General features: G+C 41.2%; 2 protein-coding genes across 2 annotated transcripts in view; both read right to left on the bottom strand.

Moving 5' to 3' along the window:
- dapk1 (death-associated protein kinase 1) overlaps positions 1-17,172 on the bottom strand; it is an 80,351-nt gene that overhangs the window by 62,705 nt on the left and 474 nt on the right. The window contains exon 2 of the mRNA XM_034871425.1: positions 16,606-16,803. Within this exon, the coding sequence (XP_034727316.1) occupies positions 16,606-16,709 (104 nt within the window). The 5' untranslated portion in view covers positions 16,710-16,803. The remainder of the gene's footprint in view (positions 1-16,605; positions 16,804-17,172) is intronic.
- Positions 9,679-17,172, bottom strand: part of LOC117944555 (phospholipid-transporting ATPase ID-like) — a 52,111-nt gene continuing 44,617 nt past the window's right edge. Inside the window, exon 30 of the mRNA XM_034871434.1 lies at positions 9,679-9,689. The gene's annotated coding sequence lies outside the window, so the exon portion shown is untranslated. The remainder of the gene's footprint in view (positions 9,690-17,172) is intronic.

Here is a 17,172-nt window from a genome sequence, read left to right as displayed (position 1 = left end):
GATAAGAAACACTGTCCTTGTCTTATAGTGGCCGGTACTAAAGTGTGTATCACTCCCTTCCACTACTGAGAGCGAGCTATTGATTGGCTCTGTGGGCACTACTACTGTGAAATTGGAGAGGGTGGTGAAAAGCGTTAAGTACAATAGCAGGCAGGCTAGCTGAGCTCCAGGAAGATGAAGAGACACACACACACACACACACACACACACACACACACACACACACACACACACACACACACACACACACACACACACACACACACACACACACACACACACACACACACACACACACACACACAGCTTCTCTGTCAAATGTGATACTGACACACAAGTGAGAAAAAAATGAGGGGCGAATTTACAAAAGGATTTCGCGACCACTAAACGTCACAAATAAGTTAAAAAGAAACAAATGTACTAAATTCTCCAATGAAATGCTCCCATAACTGCGCTGCTAAGCAAATAGCATCGCAGTGCTCCTGTGCCATTTGCATGTTGGTGATATGCATACAGTCAGTACAAAATTGGCCCCTTTCTATTCAAATGAGCCTCAACTGCAGAAACAGTCCAATTCACAAAGATCAGTGCTAAGAGCCACACGCAGTTAGTCTGGTGTTCCTACCTCTGACTGTTAAAATAGGACCATATGTTGATGTAGAAGAGGAAAAACAGATGTGGCCCATATGTTGTTTGAATGATATAGAAAATTAGTTGAATTTTGTCACGGTCCTTTTTATTGTGAACAGTGCAATTTTCTGTTTTGTAAAATAAAAGCAGAGATTGATTTGGTAAATATGGATGACGCTCAAAGACTGAGATGGCTGTTCACATATGAAACCTGTAAATTAGTCATTTGTCTTGAAAAAGCACGGGAGAAGAGGAAAAACGATTGAGATGACCTGTAGATGATCATTTATTTGTTTGTGTGTGCATATATATATATATATATTTGTATTCATGCATTTCTCTGAATGATTTGGGGATGGGCTAAAATGTTTGGCATGACACAGAAATAAAAATGTAACTAAAAAACTAAACTAAAACTACAATGAAATTTTTAGTCTTCAGAGAGTTTGTGCTAACTGAAGTGCATTTATAAGGGATGTCCACGGCTTCCAATCGTTCCACCTTTTTTAGTTTTAAAGTGTGATTTCAAGAACACCAACAGCCCTGACACACAAATAGTAATAAAATAGTTTAAGATAGAACATTGACAAAATAATAAAACAATGATTGTATCAGCATCTCTTTAATTGTCTTTTACCAATGCAATTTTTTTTGCATCCCAGTGTGATAATCTCAGTGAAAACCTGATCTACACTGCTGCCTATTAAACCTGCTCTCTGGTCTGACATACTTTCTGAGATGGTGCACTCCAAAGGATTTGGTGTCATTAAATACCGCTCTACGTTACATGTTGGATAAAGCAGCCGTCTGATAAAGAGAGGTGTTGTAATCTGGCGCAAGTCTCCATGTCTGACAGCTTTGTGACAAAGCAGCTGTTATGCAGCCCAATGATTCACTGATTTGATCAGTCGTCACCATGTCAGCCTGGTAGGGAGCAGGAGAGTGTGGCAGGCTTTTCGTAGGTCTTTAAAAGACAGTCTGCAGTAGTTACAACTGTAATGGTATTGTATTACTCCACAATTTATGTTTGAACCCAAAGTCCCTGGTGAGCGGAATAAACAGGGAGTTACAATGTAATAACCGCACTATGTAACCTCTCTCAACTGTCTGCACTGCGTCTATTCCACTTATTTATAAGTACTTGAATGTGCCCCCTCTCACTATACAGTATTTCAAAAACAGCCATTCTCAGCAGAGCAATATGTGTTTAAAAGAAAATTAGCAACCTCACTACTGCTTACTGGAGAAAACATACTTCTATTTTTCAGGTGAATAACAGAAACTGAGAATGTTTGGATGCAATAAAAAAAAATGTAAACAGACCCTAACACACAAAAACGTGAATGTGTATACTAAGACTCTAACAAAGGTGGGGCAAACAAGTAAAAACTGTTCATTCACGTAAACTGAAATGTATACTGTAACTTTACTCCCCTTTAATTAGCACTGAGAGACTGAGGCCAGCCAGTCCATTAGTTGTTCATTAGTTTGTTGACTTTTCACTTTGCAGGGAATGGCCTTGACTTATTAAGTGATCAAACACTTATAGAAGAAGCAAAACAGTGAAACCTATCTGTCCAAATGTAATAAAAAACACATCAGCTATCAGGTTTTATAGATTTGGAGATGTGCTTGAGGTGTAAACAGGACAGCCAAGTGTTTTGATGACAATCCAAAGAAAATAGGCAGTCTGATAAACCTTGGATGTGCTGTGATGCATTTTGCTTTTCAAATCAGAGATTAATATTTCATGGGGATAAAAATCCTCTTTGCTGCCAAATTGCTTGGCACTTAGGAGAGCAGAGACTAGAGACAAAGTGAGAGAGGTCAAAGTTGACACATTTAGGTAGAGTTATTTTTCACTTATTTACTGCTGCTTGTTAATAACTCCCCATGAAAATCTTTGCAACAGCTTTTCAACTTTAATATCTGAAACAACTCAAACCACCTAGACTTAACAACCACAAGACCATGTTTTCCCAAAACATACACCTGTGAGAATTTGAGTCATGCTTAGTTTCCTTCCACATCTTCACATGAAAAGATGCCCGCTCGCTACAAAAACTGTTCTGCTACTCTAATTAATTAAATTGTCTTTGGCTCATGGGGGATGAATAAAGCCCTAGGGCACTGAAAACCATTGTTTGTCAGTGCCAAAATTAACCACATCATTTTAACCGTCCGAAACTGGAGATGATACAGCTCAGCGCACTTTGGCGCACTTCCTTTACACTTAATACATCCTGGGTACATGTGCCAAAAGGAATGGTGAGTGTAGATGACAGAGCAGATAAAAACCAGAACAGAAACTCCATACGGCTGACAAATTATAAATGAGTAATCTGTAATACATCCCATTTTGTACTGTACAAAGCAGACTGCTGAGTGCACATTTTTTATATTTTCAACTTATGAAAACATGAAGTTAAGGCTACAATGAATCTAGGACTAGGTGCGGGGATTATATCTCCAACCTGGCCTGGGAACAGCTCGGGATCCCCCAGTCGGAGCTGGTTAATAAGGCTCGGGAAAAGGAAGGTTGGGGTCCGCTGCTGGAGCTGTTGTCTCCGCGACCCAATACCAGATAAGCGGATGAAGATGGATGAATGGACGGATGGATACATTTTTTGTCTGTGTAATTGAATATATTTGGGTTTTGTACTCCTAGTCAGACAAAACAAGCACTTTGTAGGAGTCACTGTGGGTTTTAGGAAATAGTATTTCACTATTTTCTATATGATCTCAATCTTCTCGAACTAAAGAATGATTACTTGTAAATAGTCAAATGAATTATCAAAATAGTTGTTGATAACTTTTCCGTCAATGGATTGATGGCATAAAAGCTACAGTAAACCACTGATAAATATGAAATAGTTTAGTCATAGTCATTTAAGCCTTTAGTATACTAAAACTTTGTTGCGTTGTGTCTGATGAAGTTTACATGGTAAATATTTAATGTAAATGGACTGTTTTTATATAGGGCTATTCTAGTCTTAACAACTACTCAAAGTGCTTTTACATAGTACAGGTAGCATTCACCATTCACACACTCATACACTGTGGCCGAGGCTGCCGTGCAAGGTGTCACCTGCTCATCAGATAAACACTCACACATATTCCAATATTTGTGCAAGTTGAGGTTCAGTGTCTTGCCCAAGGACACTTTGACATGGGCCTGCAGGGCCAGGGAGCGAACTGCCAACCTTCCGAAACTCCGATTAAGTTCAACACATGAATCATTATTTTGATATTGATCATTGGTAATAACAAGTTACAATCTTCCCAAACTCAAACTTCAAAAATACATACTAACTTGTCGCACCCCCCTCCATCCCCAATACATACATCTAACTCTTAAAAAAAAATTAACTGAAAATCCAACAAGGTAGTAGGGGTCCACACACAAAATAATGCATAAGACTAATTTCCTTCGGGATAATAGAAGTCTATCTTATCTTATTGTGCACCTTTATTTATATTTCACATCAGTTTGATCAGTTTCTATAGCCAGTTGAGTCCCACCAGGTGCAGACAATATCAAACTAACCAATGACTGAGAAGGCAAAAGGACACTGCCTTTGCAGCAGGACAGCACCCATAGGCTCTCAGGCTCTCTGCTGCCCGATATGAGACAGTGTAGAAACTCCCCGGTGAGACCAAGCTTTTCATTAGCATGGAGCGAAGTGTGGGAGGGCGACTCAGAGTGCTCCCTGCCCACTCAGCTGTAGTGTGGGCCACAAACTGCACCGCCAGAAAAACATTATGCAACCACTATGGCATTGTGTACGGCGGAAGGGTAACCACGGCAACAGGATTCAGAGACTGAGCAGAGGAACCAGCGCTGGTTGGAGGAAGGAAGAGTGTGGTAGACATTCCTGGGTGGGCTTGAACAGCACGTGTGAGTGTTTGTGTACAGATATGGATTTTGTCAGGATGTCCTGACGGAGGTTTGTCGGACCACAAGCGCTAATGCCATGTCAACGGACACAACTAGTTTATAGTTGGCATGGCAAAAATTATGTTTGAGCTACACTGGAAGACCTCAGTTCCTGTTTACCAACCATATATTTCCACAACATAAAAAAGGAGAACCATTGATAGGGAATGCACAAGCAGCCCACACACATCCAATTACATCACTGAAACAAAGTATTCATGAAAAACCTTAAACAACTCTTTTATCAAATCTGTAATTGAGTCAACAGGTGTTGACTGAAAGTCTTTGGATTTTAGGCTTGGGACGGCAGTAGCTCAGGCGGTTAGGGACTTGGCTTGGGAACCAGAGGGTTGCCTGATTAATTCCCCCTACGGACCAAGCACGGAGTGTTAAAACCATCAGTCACCACAACACCACTAGCTCATGGCATATTACACTGAAGTAACCACTGGAACATGGTTATATTTCAACAATAAACAATATTTCCCTGATTGACTCAATGTTGTGAAGACCTCAGACATGACTGGGACTATAGAAATAAGTGATTATGGGACTTTGACTTGGGATCTCTCTGCAGGTGTATAGACTTTTTTACTACTCCCTGCTGTTGAGCAGCCACATGTGAACTCATAAGGGAGGAGTCACTTTGCAGTTTCAAAAACTATAAGCAAAGGCACTGACAGACGGATTACTGACAGACAGCTAAATGAGAGGCAGGCAGTGTTTGCCCTTGTTTAGTAGCCACAGGGAAAAGCCATTCAACATGTCACAGGAATGTCATTCACCTCCCCTAGCTCCAAGGTTTTAAGGCAGTACCAACAATGGATACATTGTGCTTGGAGGTAAAGAGATGGGGAAGGTTTCTTTTACCATCTTCAGAGTTGATGATGATCTACAGCCACCATGGTTACCAAACATTTTCACTGCTGAACAGATTTCTCAAGCCCAAAATAGTATTATAATGGCAGACTTAATAAAAGATACACAGGTGTAGAAGAAAAACACATTCTTCATTGTAGATGGATACAAAGATAACCATACTGGTATCTTCAAATGATCTGAAACGTCAACCAAATCTTGGCGCTAAAAAGGGAGAATTCAGGTTATCACTTATGTCAGTAGGATTTATCTGATGGGTATCATACATTTTTGCACAAAAATTCATCATAGCAAATCCATCCAATAGTTGTTAGATAGAGCTAGTTAATAGAGATATTTTTCATGGTGAACAAACAGACTGACATTGCCACTTGCGTGACTAAATATCTAAAACAGGCAAAAGTCTCTAATCAAAACATAAGTAAACAACATTATAGCCCTCAGGACAGGGAGACGCTTTGGTGTACCTGTCTTTTGTAGATAGTAATGTGCTCAGAAATACAGAGACACATACAGAATCCAGATTGATACCAGGCTGTGCATACAAATTGAAAGAAGTGCAAGACCGCTGGACTGACAACCAAGGAGATGGCGGCAGAAGGCGAGGAGGGGGGCTGCTGGTGCTTCAGTTGGGCAATCTATCATCTACTGTTTTATTTTGTGCTTGCTCAACCGGGCCCTTATACGTACATCTGGTGAAACTGACATTCAGCAAGTTTCAAGGTTGTTAACTCTGTCATGACTCAGGGAAAGTCAGCAGGCACACACACCAAGTTTGTAGGTTTAGCAAATACTTTCTGAGTTGATGTGACCCTGTTGTTTTGAGACGATTTATAAAAATGACAAGTAGGGACCATTTGACATTCCAAACTAAATGATGACCGCCCTGTATGATTTGTAGTAATGAATGCGACAGTGATTCTTTTCACCTCCAGAGTGACCTTGTTGACGATGAGTTTTGAAAGCCCTTATTTTGATTATCTCAAAGCAGAAGCACATCACCAACGACACAAAAGGTTGTCTTCAAAGGAAAGGAGCTTCGAGGAAACCAAACACAACAGACTGTGTGAGTATGAATATTGCCAAGGCAACTCAGGACAACAACAATTATCCACCTAGAAACAATCAACAGAAAAAGTTTGGCATGAAATTGGTCTAAGAGGACCAGAAAATGGAGTGTTACCTCCACTGGACTGATGCTCAGCGCAAATGCTGTTTACATGAGCTCATGCCAAGAACCTCTGCTGTAGTTTCTTGAAACAACTGGACAGAAACCAAAATCAGACATTTAGTCTGCACTGCTTCAATCAGGCAAGCTTGAGCCAGACTGAGGATTTAGTTACTATATCAATGCTTACAACAGTCATGTTAAGCCTTGAGAGAATATTTCAACAATGATCTTTAATCCCCCTGAGGCTGATGATATTCTGCTCAAATCGCTTCGAATTATCTCGGGTGAAATTAAACCCTCAAAAAAAAAAAGTAATCCATTAGTGTAAAGGCAACAAAGGTTTTTTCAAGTGTTAAGATAAAGACACATTACAAAAAAAATAGTGTGTGCAGTAAGCTACTATTCAAGTCTGTCCAAATTAATGCAGTTTAAAGTTGCATGTGTGGATAATGTGTAGGCTTCATCCTTGTTCTAAACGCCGTTAGCCTAAACAGTAACTGCCATCAACTAATAAATCTATAATTCAATAAAGCAATCAACCAATCAGAAGAAATCACATGTGGTACAACTCCAGTGACATGTTATCCCATCAATCTCTTTATCTTGTGCATGATTCATCATAAAGCAGAATGCAGGTGTCAGACTGGTACACAGACAAGGAGTCCGCCGGTTGAATGGCAACGGCACTCCAGGACTGAGGCAAGTTTTGGAGAAAGGACACCACAGCTTCCGACATCCCGCTGGAAAATGACGCAGACACGGAAGCCATGCAGCTTACCGTCCATCGCCTGCACTACGGCCTTCATCATAAATCTTGCAGAGTCAATCCACTGTGCCGTGACGCTAAGCCTACTCAGACAAGTAGGTCATGGAAGTGTGTAGCAATGACGTTGTAGATTTCAGGAAGACAAGCGTCAACAAAACGACTGGGTCTTCTGTTTAGTTGGGCTGTGTGTAAGCTTCAAAACAGTTGGTCAGCTAATGCGATGAACTCCATCACCTTCCTAGTAATCTTTTTAGCTTTGGCGCTGTCCATGGAGAATTTTCTCCCTTTCTCAAATTCCGTAGTTATCAAGGACCGATTCTTGCTTGTGGCAGAAAAAATAACACGTAAATACCGGTAAATGGCGGTCAACAAGGTAAATATCGTCCGACACCGATGTTCTGCCAATTAATCACTGGATCTCTTACAAAAAGCGTCACCTTCTATGCATTTGAGGGTTTTTCAGAGTAAGAGAGAGATAAACAAAAGAAAACAGCAAAGTAAATGTTCTGTAAATTATGTTCGGGGCGCATGATGCCTCACCTGGGTCAGCATGCGCCCCATGTACAAAGGGCCAGTCCTTACCGCAGCGGCCGCAGGTTCAGTTCCGACCTGTGGCCCTTTTCTGCGTGCCACTGCCCCTCTTTCTCCTGTTTCACTTCTCAGGCTGTACTGTCACTATGGCCTAAAAACCATTTCTTTAAACAAAAAAGTATGCAACTGTTTGGACATTACTTAAAGTTATGAAATAAGGTTTAATAATGTCATGTACCTTAAACTGCTTCATGTTTGCATGTAAATATAGTCTGACACCGAGTGCTCCATCTTACCAGACAAATGTCTTCAACTTAAGTGGGCGAGCATGTGTGAAAAGAGAATAGATATTCCAAAAAATTAACACATCAGAAGGAGTGTTACATAACAAATTTACTATAAATTTAATTTCACTATACAATTTGAATGTAATACAAAATGTTTACAGCCCCCTTTTCTTTGAAACAGAATAAGATTTCTCACATTTTTTCTGATCAACTATTCTGGGACTAAAAAGCTCCATGTACAGTACAGTAGTACAATAATTAGTCAAGTCAATTTTTTATTTTTTTATATAGGGCCAAATCAACAGAGGTTTTCTCATGACACTTTTATATAGATTACGTCTAGACATTACTTAATTTACAGGGACCTAAACTTCTCCCATGAGCAAGTACCTGGTGATGGCGGTAGGAAAAACTCCCCTTTAACGAAAAGACACCTCATCTGCCATTCAGTTCAGTTATGTACAGTCAAAGTCATTATTGTTAATTGGAGGTGAATAGAGCCTGTGAGTGTGACAGAGTATTATCATGAGTGCAAAAGTACTACAAGGAGGATGAAAGACAGAATAGAGAAAGTTGTCTTTTTCCCCAACGATTATAGCCCCTCAGTTTCCATGCTTGACTGCATGCAGAGCTCTCCTAATTGACCACAAAGGGTTGTCGCACCCCCTCCATCCCCAAATACACACACACACACACACACACACACACTCTCACATACACACACCTGCCATTCACCCGCTAACACAGTTGGCGGGGATCCAATTATCCTCTATTGACGGCAGAGATTAATTGAAAATAACTCATTATGCTCCTCGAGAACATTTTAAGTGAGTAAGATTTCAATTTGAGTCATAAAATGACCGCAATTTGAGGAGTCTTACTGGAACAATCACAAGGCTTAAGTCATCCAGGCAGAGATCAGACTGCCCTGGAGACTTAGACAGAGAGAGTAAGAAGAGGAAGAAAATCAGACTTCAAATGTAAACCCTACAGGAATACTGTTGGACAGTACCTCTACACTATAAACCAATTCTCCACTCAGTTTTAAAACAAATAAACTACACTGTCATTAGCTTAGATTTGAGCTGTTATTAGACGGTATCATCATCCATTGTGATGGTTGACCGGCATCACGGTTGAGAGCCACCACTCCCCCCCCACCCTGTCAGGCACACGCTAATCCTAGTGGACGGGAAACTGACATCTGCGTTGGTCTTATTCTAGCAAAGCCACGCCTCGGTAGGACAATATCGGAAAAAACTGACATTGCAACATTTTTTCCCTGCGATACATATTCCATCCATCCATCTTCGACCGCTTATCCGGTATCGGGTCGCGGGGGCAGCAGCTCCAGCAGGGGACCCCAAACTTCCCTTTCCCGAGCCACATAAACCAGCTCCGACTGGGGGATCCCGAGGCGTTCCCAGGCCAGGTTGGAGATATAATCTCGCCACCTAGTCCTGGGTCTTCCCCAAGGCCTCCTCCCAGCTGGACGTGCCTGGAACACCTCCCTAGTGAGGCGCCCAGGAGGCATCCTTACCAGATGCCCGAACCACCTCAACTGGCTCCTTTCGACGCGAAAGAGCAGCGATATGAAGAAAAAAAAGGATTTTTTTTTTTTTTTTAAATTACATAAATAGCTCTATTTTGAAATAATCATTTTGACTACTGCAGTGGTTTTTTAAGAGACTGAATCTAAATAAAAGATACGAATGAAAGAGGATCTTTTCTAATGGGAACCATTCTTTGTTTAACTTTAAGGCTTTACAAACACCAAAGCAAGTAAGCAATGTAACTACTCTTCTGAAGTGATTTTGGAGAGGGAAATTAGGTAGAAATACGCTGCAGGACTAGCAGGACACCATTGTATTCATATACTACTATCAATCCAGGCTGAGGTGTATGACAATGAGTGCATGTTGCTTCCTCTAAATTTCAGGCTGTGGTTGATTAGCGGGGCCAGCTTGTTTGTTTGATAAATAGATCAGACCTGCGTGTCACACGCACTAGCAACAAACTGTGTATCCAAGAACAATTGAATCAGTGTAAATTACGTTAGATCGGACATAGACTTCTGTAGTAGATTAGTGTTACGTTTCCAGCGCCGCAGCTCCGAACCGTAACGTTAGTTGGGACGGACGGACCCCTTGTTTCTTTAGGCTAACTATATTAGCTTTAGCCTGGCTGTAGCAGCTTTCTGCGGGGGGAAATGGCCAGGAGACGTTTGTATGTAGGATGTAGTTTGTATTTTCAGCAAACATAAAACACCGACTGCTGTAGCTTCAGTGACTACCGATCAAAACTATGAGCATCACTGTCTCAGCGGTAGCTGCTGCCTACGGTACTTTTCTACACACGGTGAGCCTCACTTCCCATAACAATAAACCCCATCGGACTAACGTCACATACACACGCTGCCCACATGGCGTAATTCGCATGGTCACATTGCGATGTCGATGCTACCACACCACATCGTTCAGCCCTACGCCTCGGCTTGGACACAGCGGTCTTGAGCGAGAGAGAAAAGGCGTTAACGCTATCACACTTTCTTTTATCCCCTTGTTGGACTAAGTTTGACGACATTACGTGTGCGACTGTGCGTGCATCAATAAGTATGTCTGATGACAATGTTATGTATGATTTATGAATGTATGTTAGTAACAGTAGGCTAATTCACAAGGGTGCTGTTTTATGTATGAGCTAATATTGGGCATCTGTTCATGTGCGCTGCAAGAGTTTAATGTAGTTTAATCACAGTAATGATAGTATATTAAGTTATTGCTGTCACTCTGTTAAAGTCAAACGTTCCACTGTACTGTCGTTACACAGATCACGGAGACCCCGCCGCCCCCCCACCCCAAAACCCCAACATCCATCATGACTTTTTTCTGTAAACGTCAACTGCCAATTTAGGGGACATCGCCCAACCCCAATGCATTCTCAAGCTTTTGCACTCGGTGTTGAAGATCAGTGTGTCAGACTAAGTGACTAAAATGAAGTTGTAGTTGAAAGACGTCTTGTGATGTTATCAATGGCATCTTTCCATTTTATCAATTCTCTGTTTGACCTCTTGACCCCATATCTGATGCCAATGCCAACAATAAACATTGGGCAGATATTTTGTAGACATCTTCAGTCCCAAGTGATTTGCTAAGCTACAGCAAAAATGTAAAGGTTATCACCCCTTTGAGCTAAAGAATTTTGCATTACAGTCATTGACTCGATATACAAGCTTTCATTAAGTCATTAAATTTAAAAGGAAAGGGACAACCATTACAGATTAAAACCGTTAAATTCAATTCAGGGTCACAATAGGAACTACTAAATTATGTCACAATTTAGTCACATTGTGTAAACTCTGAATTTCCTCTTCTTCCAGTTGAATATCAATATAAAACTACCTCAAATCAAAGCTGTTATAAACACTAGTTACTTAAGCATGCTATTAATGAATAATAGAATAACCTGAAACTAAATGCTAAAAGCCAAATCCCTGGACTCAGAAAAAAGAGGAAACACTGCATTTATGCAACAGCACTGCCGCTCCCTAGGGTCGAGGGGGGTGGGTTAGGGTGGGTGAGTGAGTGGCAGGCCTCATCAAGGACAGCCCTGCTAACTCAAATGCCCCTCCACCAATCCAGGGTAGGGGGGTAAATCTAGGTCAGTAGCCGGGACCTAGTCTGCATGGAGTGTGCACATGGCATTATCTGGTGCTGGTGGTGTGTTTGACAAAAAGGATGTCAGTAACAGTAGTGGATATTCTGTCTATACTGTATATTTTTAGTGTAAAGACACTCGAAGTCTCTTGAGGAAAAAGTAAATTCTAAATGATATCAGGACCTTTGTGGATGTCTTCCATATAATCCTACTTTGTATTCATAGAAATGGGTCTTTGAGGTGATTTTTGCTGAGGAATAACCCAAACACAGTCACAGTTTAATGCCCTTTTTGTTCATTGCATTGCAGAATCCCTGCTCAAATACACCAACCCCTCCTCCTTTACAAATGGCAACCACACACCCAGACGTGCGTGCGTGTGCGTGCGTGCACGCGCACACACACACACACACACACACACACACACACACACACACACACACACACACACACACACACACACAAATTGGTGGAGAGCCACACATCAGTCAGATTAATGTAGACTAATGACAGAGGCAGAGCACTGCAAAAATATGCACTGTAAAGCTGCCTTGTGGACCAAATTAAAGGCACAAACCAAATACATTCAACAGTCAGTTCATGTTTCTCTCTCCAAGTCAGAAAGCAGCTGAGTCAGTGGGTCGCCAAACTAATGACAACATGGAAACTGGAGGAAAAAAAAAACTGAACTTAACTCACATGACCCAACAGCCTGTTTCTTCATGCAAACTTGGAAGCTGTTCTGTTTTGCAGGAGAACCGGGCTGAGGAAATCCTAAATGATTGCATGCTATGGTCAGACCAATGTTACGGTTACTTTGCTGATATTATAGACTGATAATGGCTTGTTGGAAAGATCAGCTATCCGCCTGTCGGTGTTGTCCACTGCTGACCTGATGGGGTTTCTCTTCTGTTGAATGCAATGGAAATATACTTGATTGTAAATATTGTATGACGTTCCAGATTTCCCCCATCCCCAAACGACAGGAGAGTCATCTGAGAGCTGCTTGGCCACATTAGAATTTAATTGGTTTCAGTTTAGAGTTTTTCTGTCAAATTATGGTGTTAATGATGTTTGTATAGATATATTAGGGAAGCAACTAATTATTACTTGTATTATGGATTAATTAGCTTGTTTTCCTAATAACAGATCAATTGTTTGGTCTATGAAATAGTGTAAGAATGCTTTCGAGATCCCAGGGTGACATCTTCAAACATCTTATTTTTGCCTGATCAACTTCAAAAATTAAACAAAGAGGTTTAATTTACAACAATATAAAACAGAGAAAAGCAGCAAATCTTAATCAACTAATCTGTGATTATTAAATGACTACTCTTTTAGCTTTAGCACATATTATTGAACTATGCAACAAATATTAGGTATGGGAGCCCGTTGGGGGTAGAAAAGTACATGTTGTGCTGCTATTCCTCGTCTGCAGGCTAAAAAGGCCCTAAGGCCTGAGAGTGTGTTTTATCCCTGCCGTCTTACATCCAGGCAACACAGCACCACTACGAAACCCTTAAATGCTTCAATGATGCTCCTCCTTTCACTTAACCATCATTTTGAAGAAGTATCAAATAGGAGATCCTTTTAAATGCCAGTGAGCATGTCTTCAGTAATTCCCCTGCTGATCTAAGGGCCCAAAGTGAGAATTTTCTGCCAATCTGTGAGGCAATTAGAGAGCACAGATGCGGCCAGTGCTGGGTTTATTAGAGAAAGGGGTTGGGAGGAGAACAGCAGCAGTGGCAATTTCTATTAAGGGCCCGTTAAAACACAGCTGGGATTACAGCCTAACCAGCCATTTTTTGGACATCGTTCAAAAGGGAGAATTTGACCACTGGTGCATTTGCCCGGGATTATCACACTTTCTTTAATGCAGCAACAACTTGATGCCTCGCCTGGAGGCACAACAGCTAACCTGATGTGACTATCAATTCCCTAAATTACATTCATTTAGCACTTCTAGTCATTCAAATGCTGTGGCCTTCTGCACCTTATGAGAATCGGTTAACATTTTGGCAAGTTATACCACATACTGCGTAAACACACACACACACACACACACACACACACACACACACACACACGCGCACACACCCACACACACACGGCTGAGATAGACTGGTTCAGGTCATAAGGCAGTTAAATCCAATTCTGATGAATCAAGCATTCTGGATAGTGAAGACTATAGCCTTAGCAGGTGATTCCAGTGGCTAAAAATACACTTTTGATAAATGATCAGACTGCACACTTCAACCTCAAATAAGCGTTACACATCTCCTCTGGCTGTATTTACTATATTCTGCAGCTGCATTGCTTCCTCCACACACCCTCCTCCTCATAATACTGAGCTTGCCGGCTCACTGTAGCTGCTGTAGATACTACTTAAGCTTAAATGCTTGGCTTCTCCAGCCTTCGGTTCTACCATGCCTGCACACCAAAGCGAGTGGTGTCACTGCAGTCTCAAATCCCTGCTTGGATGATTTCCAATTTTGAAAAAAACAAATGGGCCTCGTTCCAATTCCAGTTAGAGTTGAGAGCCTGTAGTACAGTCAGTTCAAAAAACACTCTGTCTTTAAGTGTGCAAGGGATTACACAGCAGGTCATGCCGCTGCGGCCAATAAATAGACAGATACTCCAGTTTTCATCGTAAACTAACTGGTTATACCAAATTTAATTCAAGTTAAGGCATGTCAGAAAATACTCGAACATTTTTTGTTAACGTGCCACAATATTAATAGTAATTTTCATATAAGTATCCTAAACCTTGGACGTACAAGTGTTAAGTAAAAGTCAGATTCAGTAAACTGTATGTAAGTGAACAAAATTGCCATATTGAGTGTTATCTGTTCACGGGTAGGTACCCATTCGTGAGTTTTGATTGTAAGTATGACCAATGTCCTCAAACGGCTATATATCAACACCACCTGTTTCTGCACATTTTGTGGGCAAGTTTCATTTATTAGAATTTAACGTTTAAGTTAAATGAAGCCCTGATTAAAACTTAGCAATGTCTGTATCTGTACTAGGAGAAACAGGTAGAAAATAAGAATACAGCTGTCAACTTAGTGTCAGAGCATAGGCCTAGCTGTACTGTGAGAGAAATAAAAAAAGGAATGGTTTGACATGAAGTTAGATGCTAAAAATGTCTCACTAACCAAAGACAAAATTTGAAATTCATGCATGAGGCCCCGTGTCCAGTTCAAGCCTGAGACAAGGTGAATGCCTTTTTTTAGCCAATCCAAAACATGTCCTTCACTGACAGATTATTCATTTCTGTTCATGAGATGATATTATCAGATGTGGGCTAATACTGAATATCAACCGAATGTTAAGTGTAGCAGAGTTTTGGAGATTAACCAAGCTATCAAAAGCTGTGCCAAATGTATTTTTCCCTTATCATGAGGAAGCCTAGATCTCCTCTAAGTCATACATAACTCTTCTGTCTCATTAAGAAATGAAATCCTTCCAAAAACCGACTTCTACAATACTCTATTTGGGCTGTTTTACATTAGAGCCCACTTTAGCACTCTTAATGTTGAAAAGTCCATGATCTTCACACTATGAGGGTAGACAACCCAATTTGAAATCCTCTCTCTCCTAATCAAACTACAATAGAGAATGGATCCTGGTGTTGGAGCAACGACCAAATGAGGCTATCACACTCACATAGCCGTCTCTCTACCTCCAGCCAGAAATCCAATCCCATTACACAAAGCTCCTCAATCGTCTCTATTACCAAAGTAGCATAGTGAAGCAGCTACAGCAACTTCAGCTCTCCCCCACAGTGCTGGAAGGTGAGCACTAATAGGAGAAGCAGTGTTGCGAGACAGGCCCCGGAGAGCCGAAAACAATAGGTTGATTATTACCAACACAAAGTACATGTGTCACTTTGATAACCAGAAACTCACGAAGATCCATTTCCATGTTTCTGACAGTCATTTGAGGAGCTGTCTGACTGGATAAATGCACCCGTTATTTCCACCTCTCCTATAATATAACGCAGTTTTTTTGTTTATGTTTTTATCTATGCAGCGGTGAAATTAAACTGAAAACAAGACAGAAACCAGTTTTGACACAATGGTTTCCTGTTTAAAAGAACAGCACAGCAAATCAAGAATACCACTTGCTATTCAGCAGTAATGTGACCACCCTGCTTGGTCATTTAAGTAACTTTCAAACAAACAAAACAAAAAAAAACAGTCCCAAGAACCAAAACACCTGTCTTGTTGTCTACATTCAACCTTTTCATGCCCATTGTCAAGCTTTCACCTTTGACCAAACACAGTCTGGATGAAATAAAAGCCGGCGGTGCTAGAATGTAAATCCTCTCCCTGTAAAGATAGATGTACAATGATACCGTCTGGCACCCTCCTGCAATAAATCTAAAGAAAGAGGCAGCAACAGTTACAGACGCTAACCTCTTCATCACTGACAATGATGCATTATGGACTGCATTAATCAGACTCACTCACAGTTGGGGGATGCATGTCAAGCTGCATGCTTGAATGAGAGCATGCATTAGTGTATGTGTTTATAGACTAAACCCATCTGTATGCATAGTCCTGGGTGCAGTATGGCATTAAAACATATATTAACTTTGGATAGATGTTTTAACATTTTTAATATAATCATGCAAATTTAAAGATGTAATAAGGTATTTCCCCGCCCTCCTTCTCACGCACCTCTACCATGGAAAGGGGAAGTTCATACGCATTCAGAATAAGGAATTTAAAATAAAACTTACCTTCCCAGCTCGTCTCCAATTTCGTAAAATTCCTCAACATTTTCTTGGTTGAAAAGAGTCATGTTGTCCAGGCACTTCCTCCCTTTTCCCCCGACCGCTGGCATGTCTTCCGAAACAGCCTCTTCAAAGCGGCACCATCCCTACCAGCAGCCTCCGGTCTGGGCAGGGTTACAGCCAGCAATCCTCCTCATGTTAGAGCTTCCAAACCAAGTGGGAAAAGACACCAACAGGGGGAGAACACACCATTAAACCTCGACTATGAAACCTGACTGGAAAAGGTGGGCGTTCAGTCAACAAAGCCGAACTGACGGAGCAATGAACCTGCTCCTCCGGGGCGACGTCACGACTCCTGGAGCTGATCTTTCCTCCCGGACTCTACTAGCTATCTCTATCAATTTCCCCGGGCACCCGTTTGAATTGTTGGGCTATAACAGCTGCCAGTATTATATATAATAGTAATATAAATATGAGTTTATAACCACCGGCTGGTTAGGAATGCAAATAACCCGCCCATGAAAGCTTGGGGTAGCCATGGGTAACACGCTAACGTTAGTCTCCTCCTTTCAG

This window comes from Etheostoma cragini, chromosome 5, assembly GCF_013103735.1.
Source record: "Etheostoma cragini isolate CJK2018 chromosome 5, CSU_Ecrag_1.0, whole genome shotgun sequence".
NCBI classification, from domain to species: Eukaryota; Metazoa; Chordata; class Actinopteri; order Perciformes; family Percidae; genus Etheostoma; species Etheostoma cragini.
This window is presented reverse-complemented; position numbering and strand designations above follow the sequence as displayed.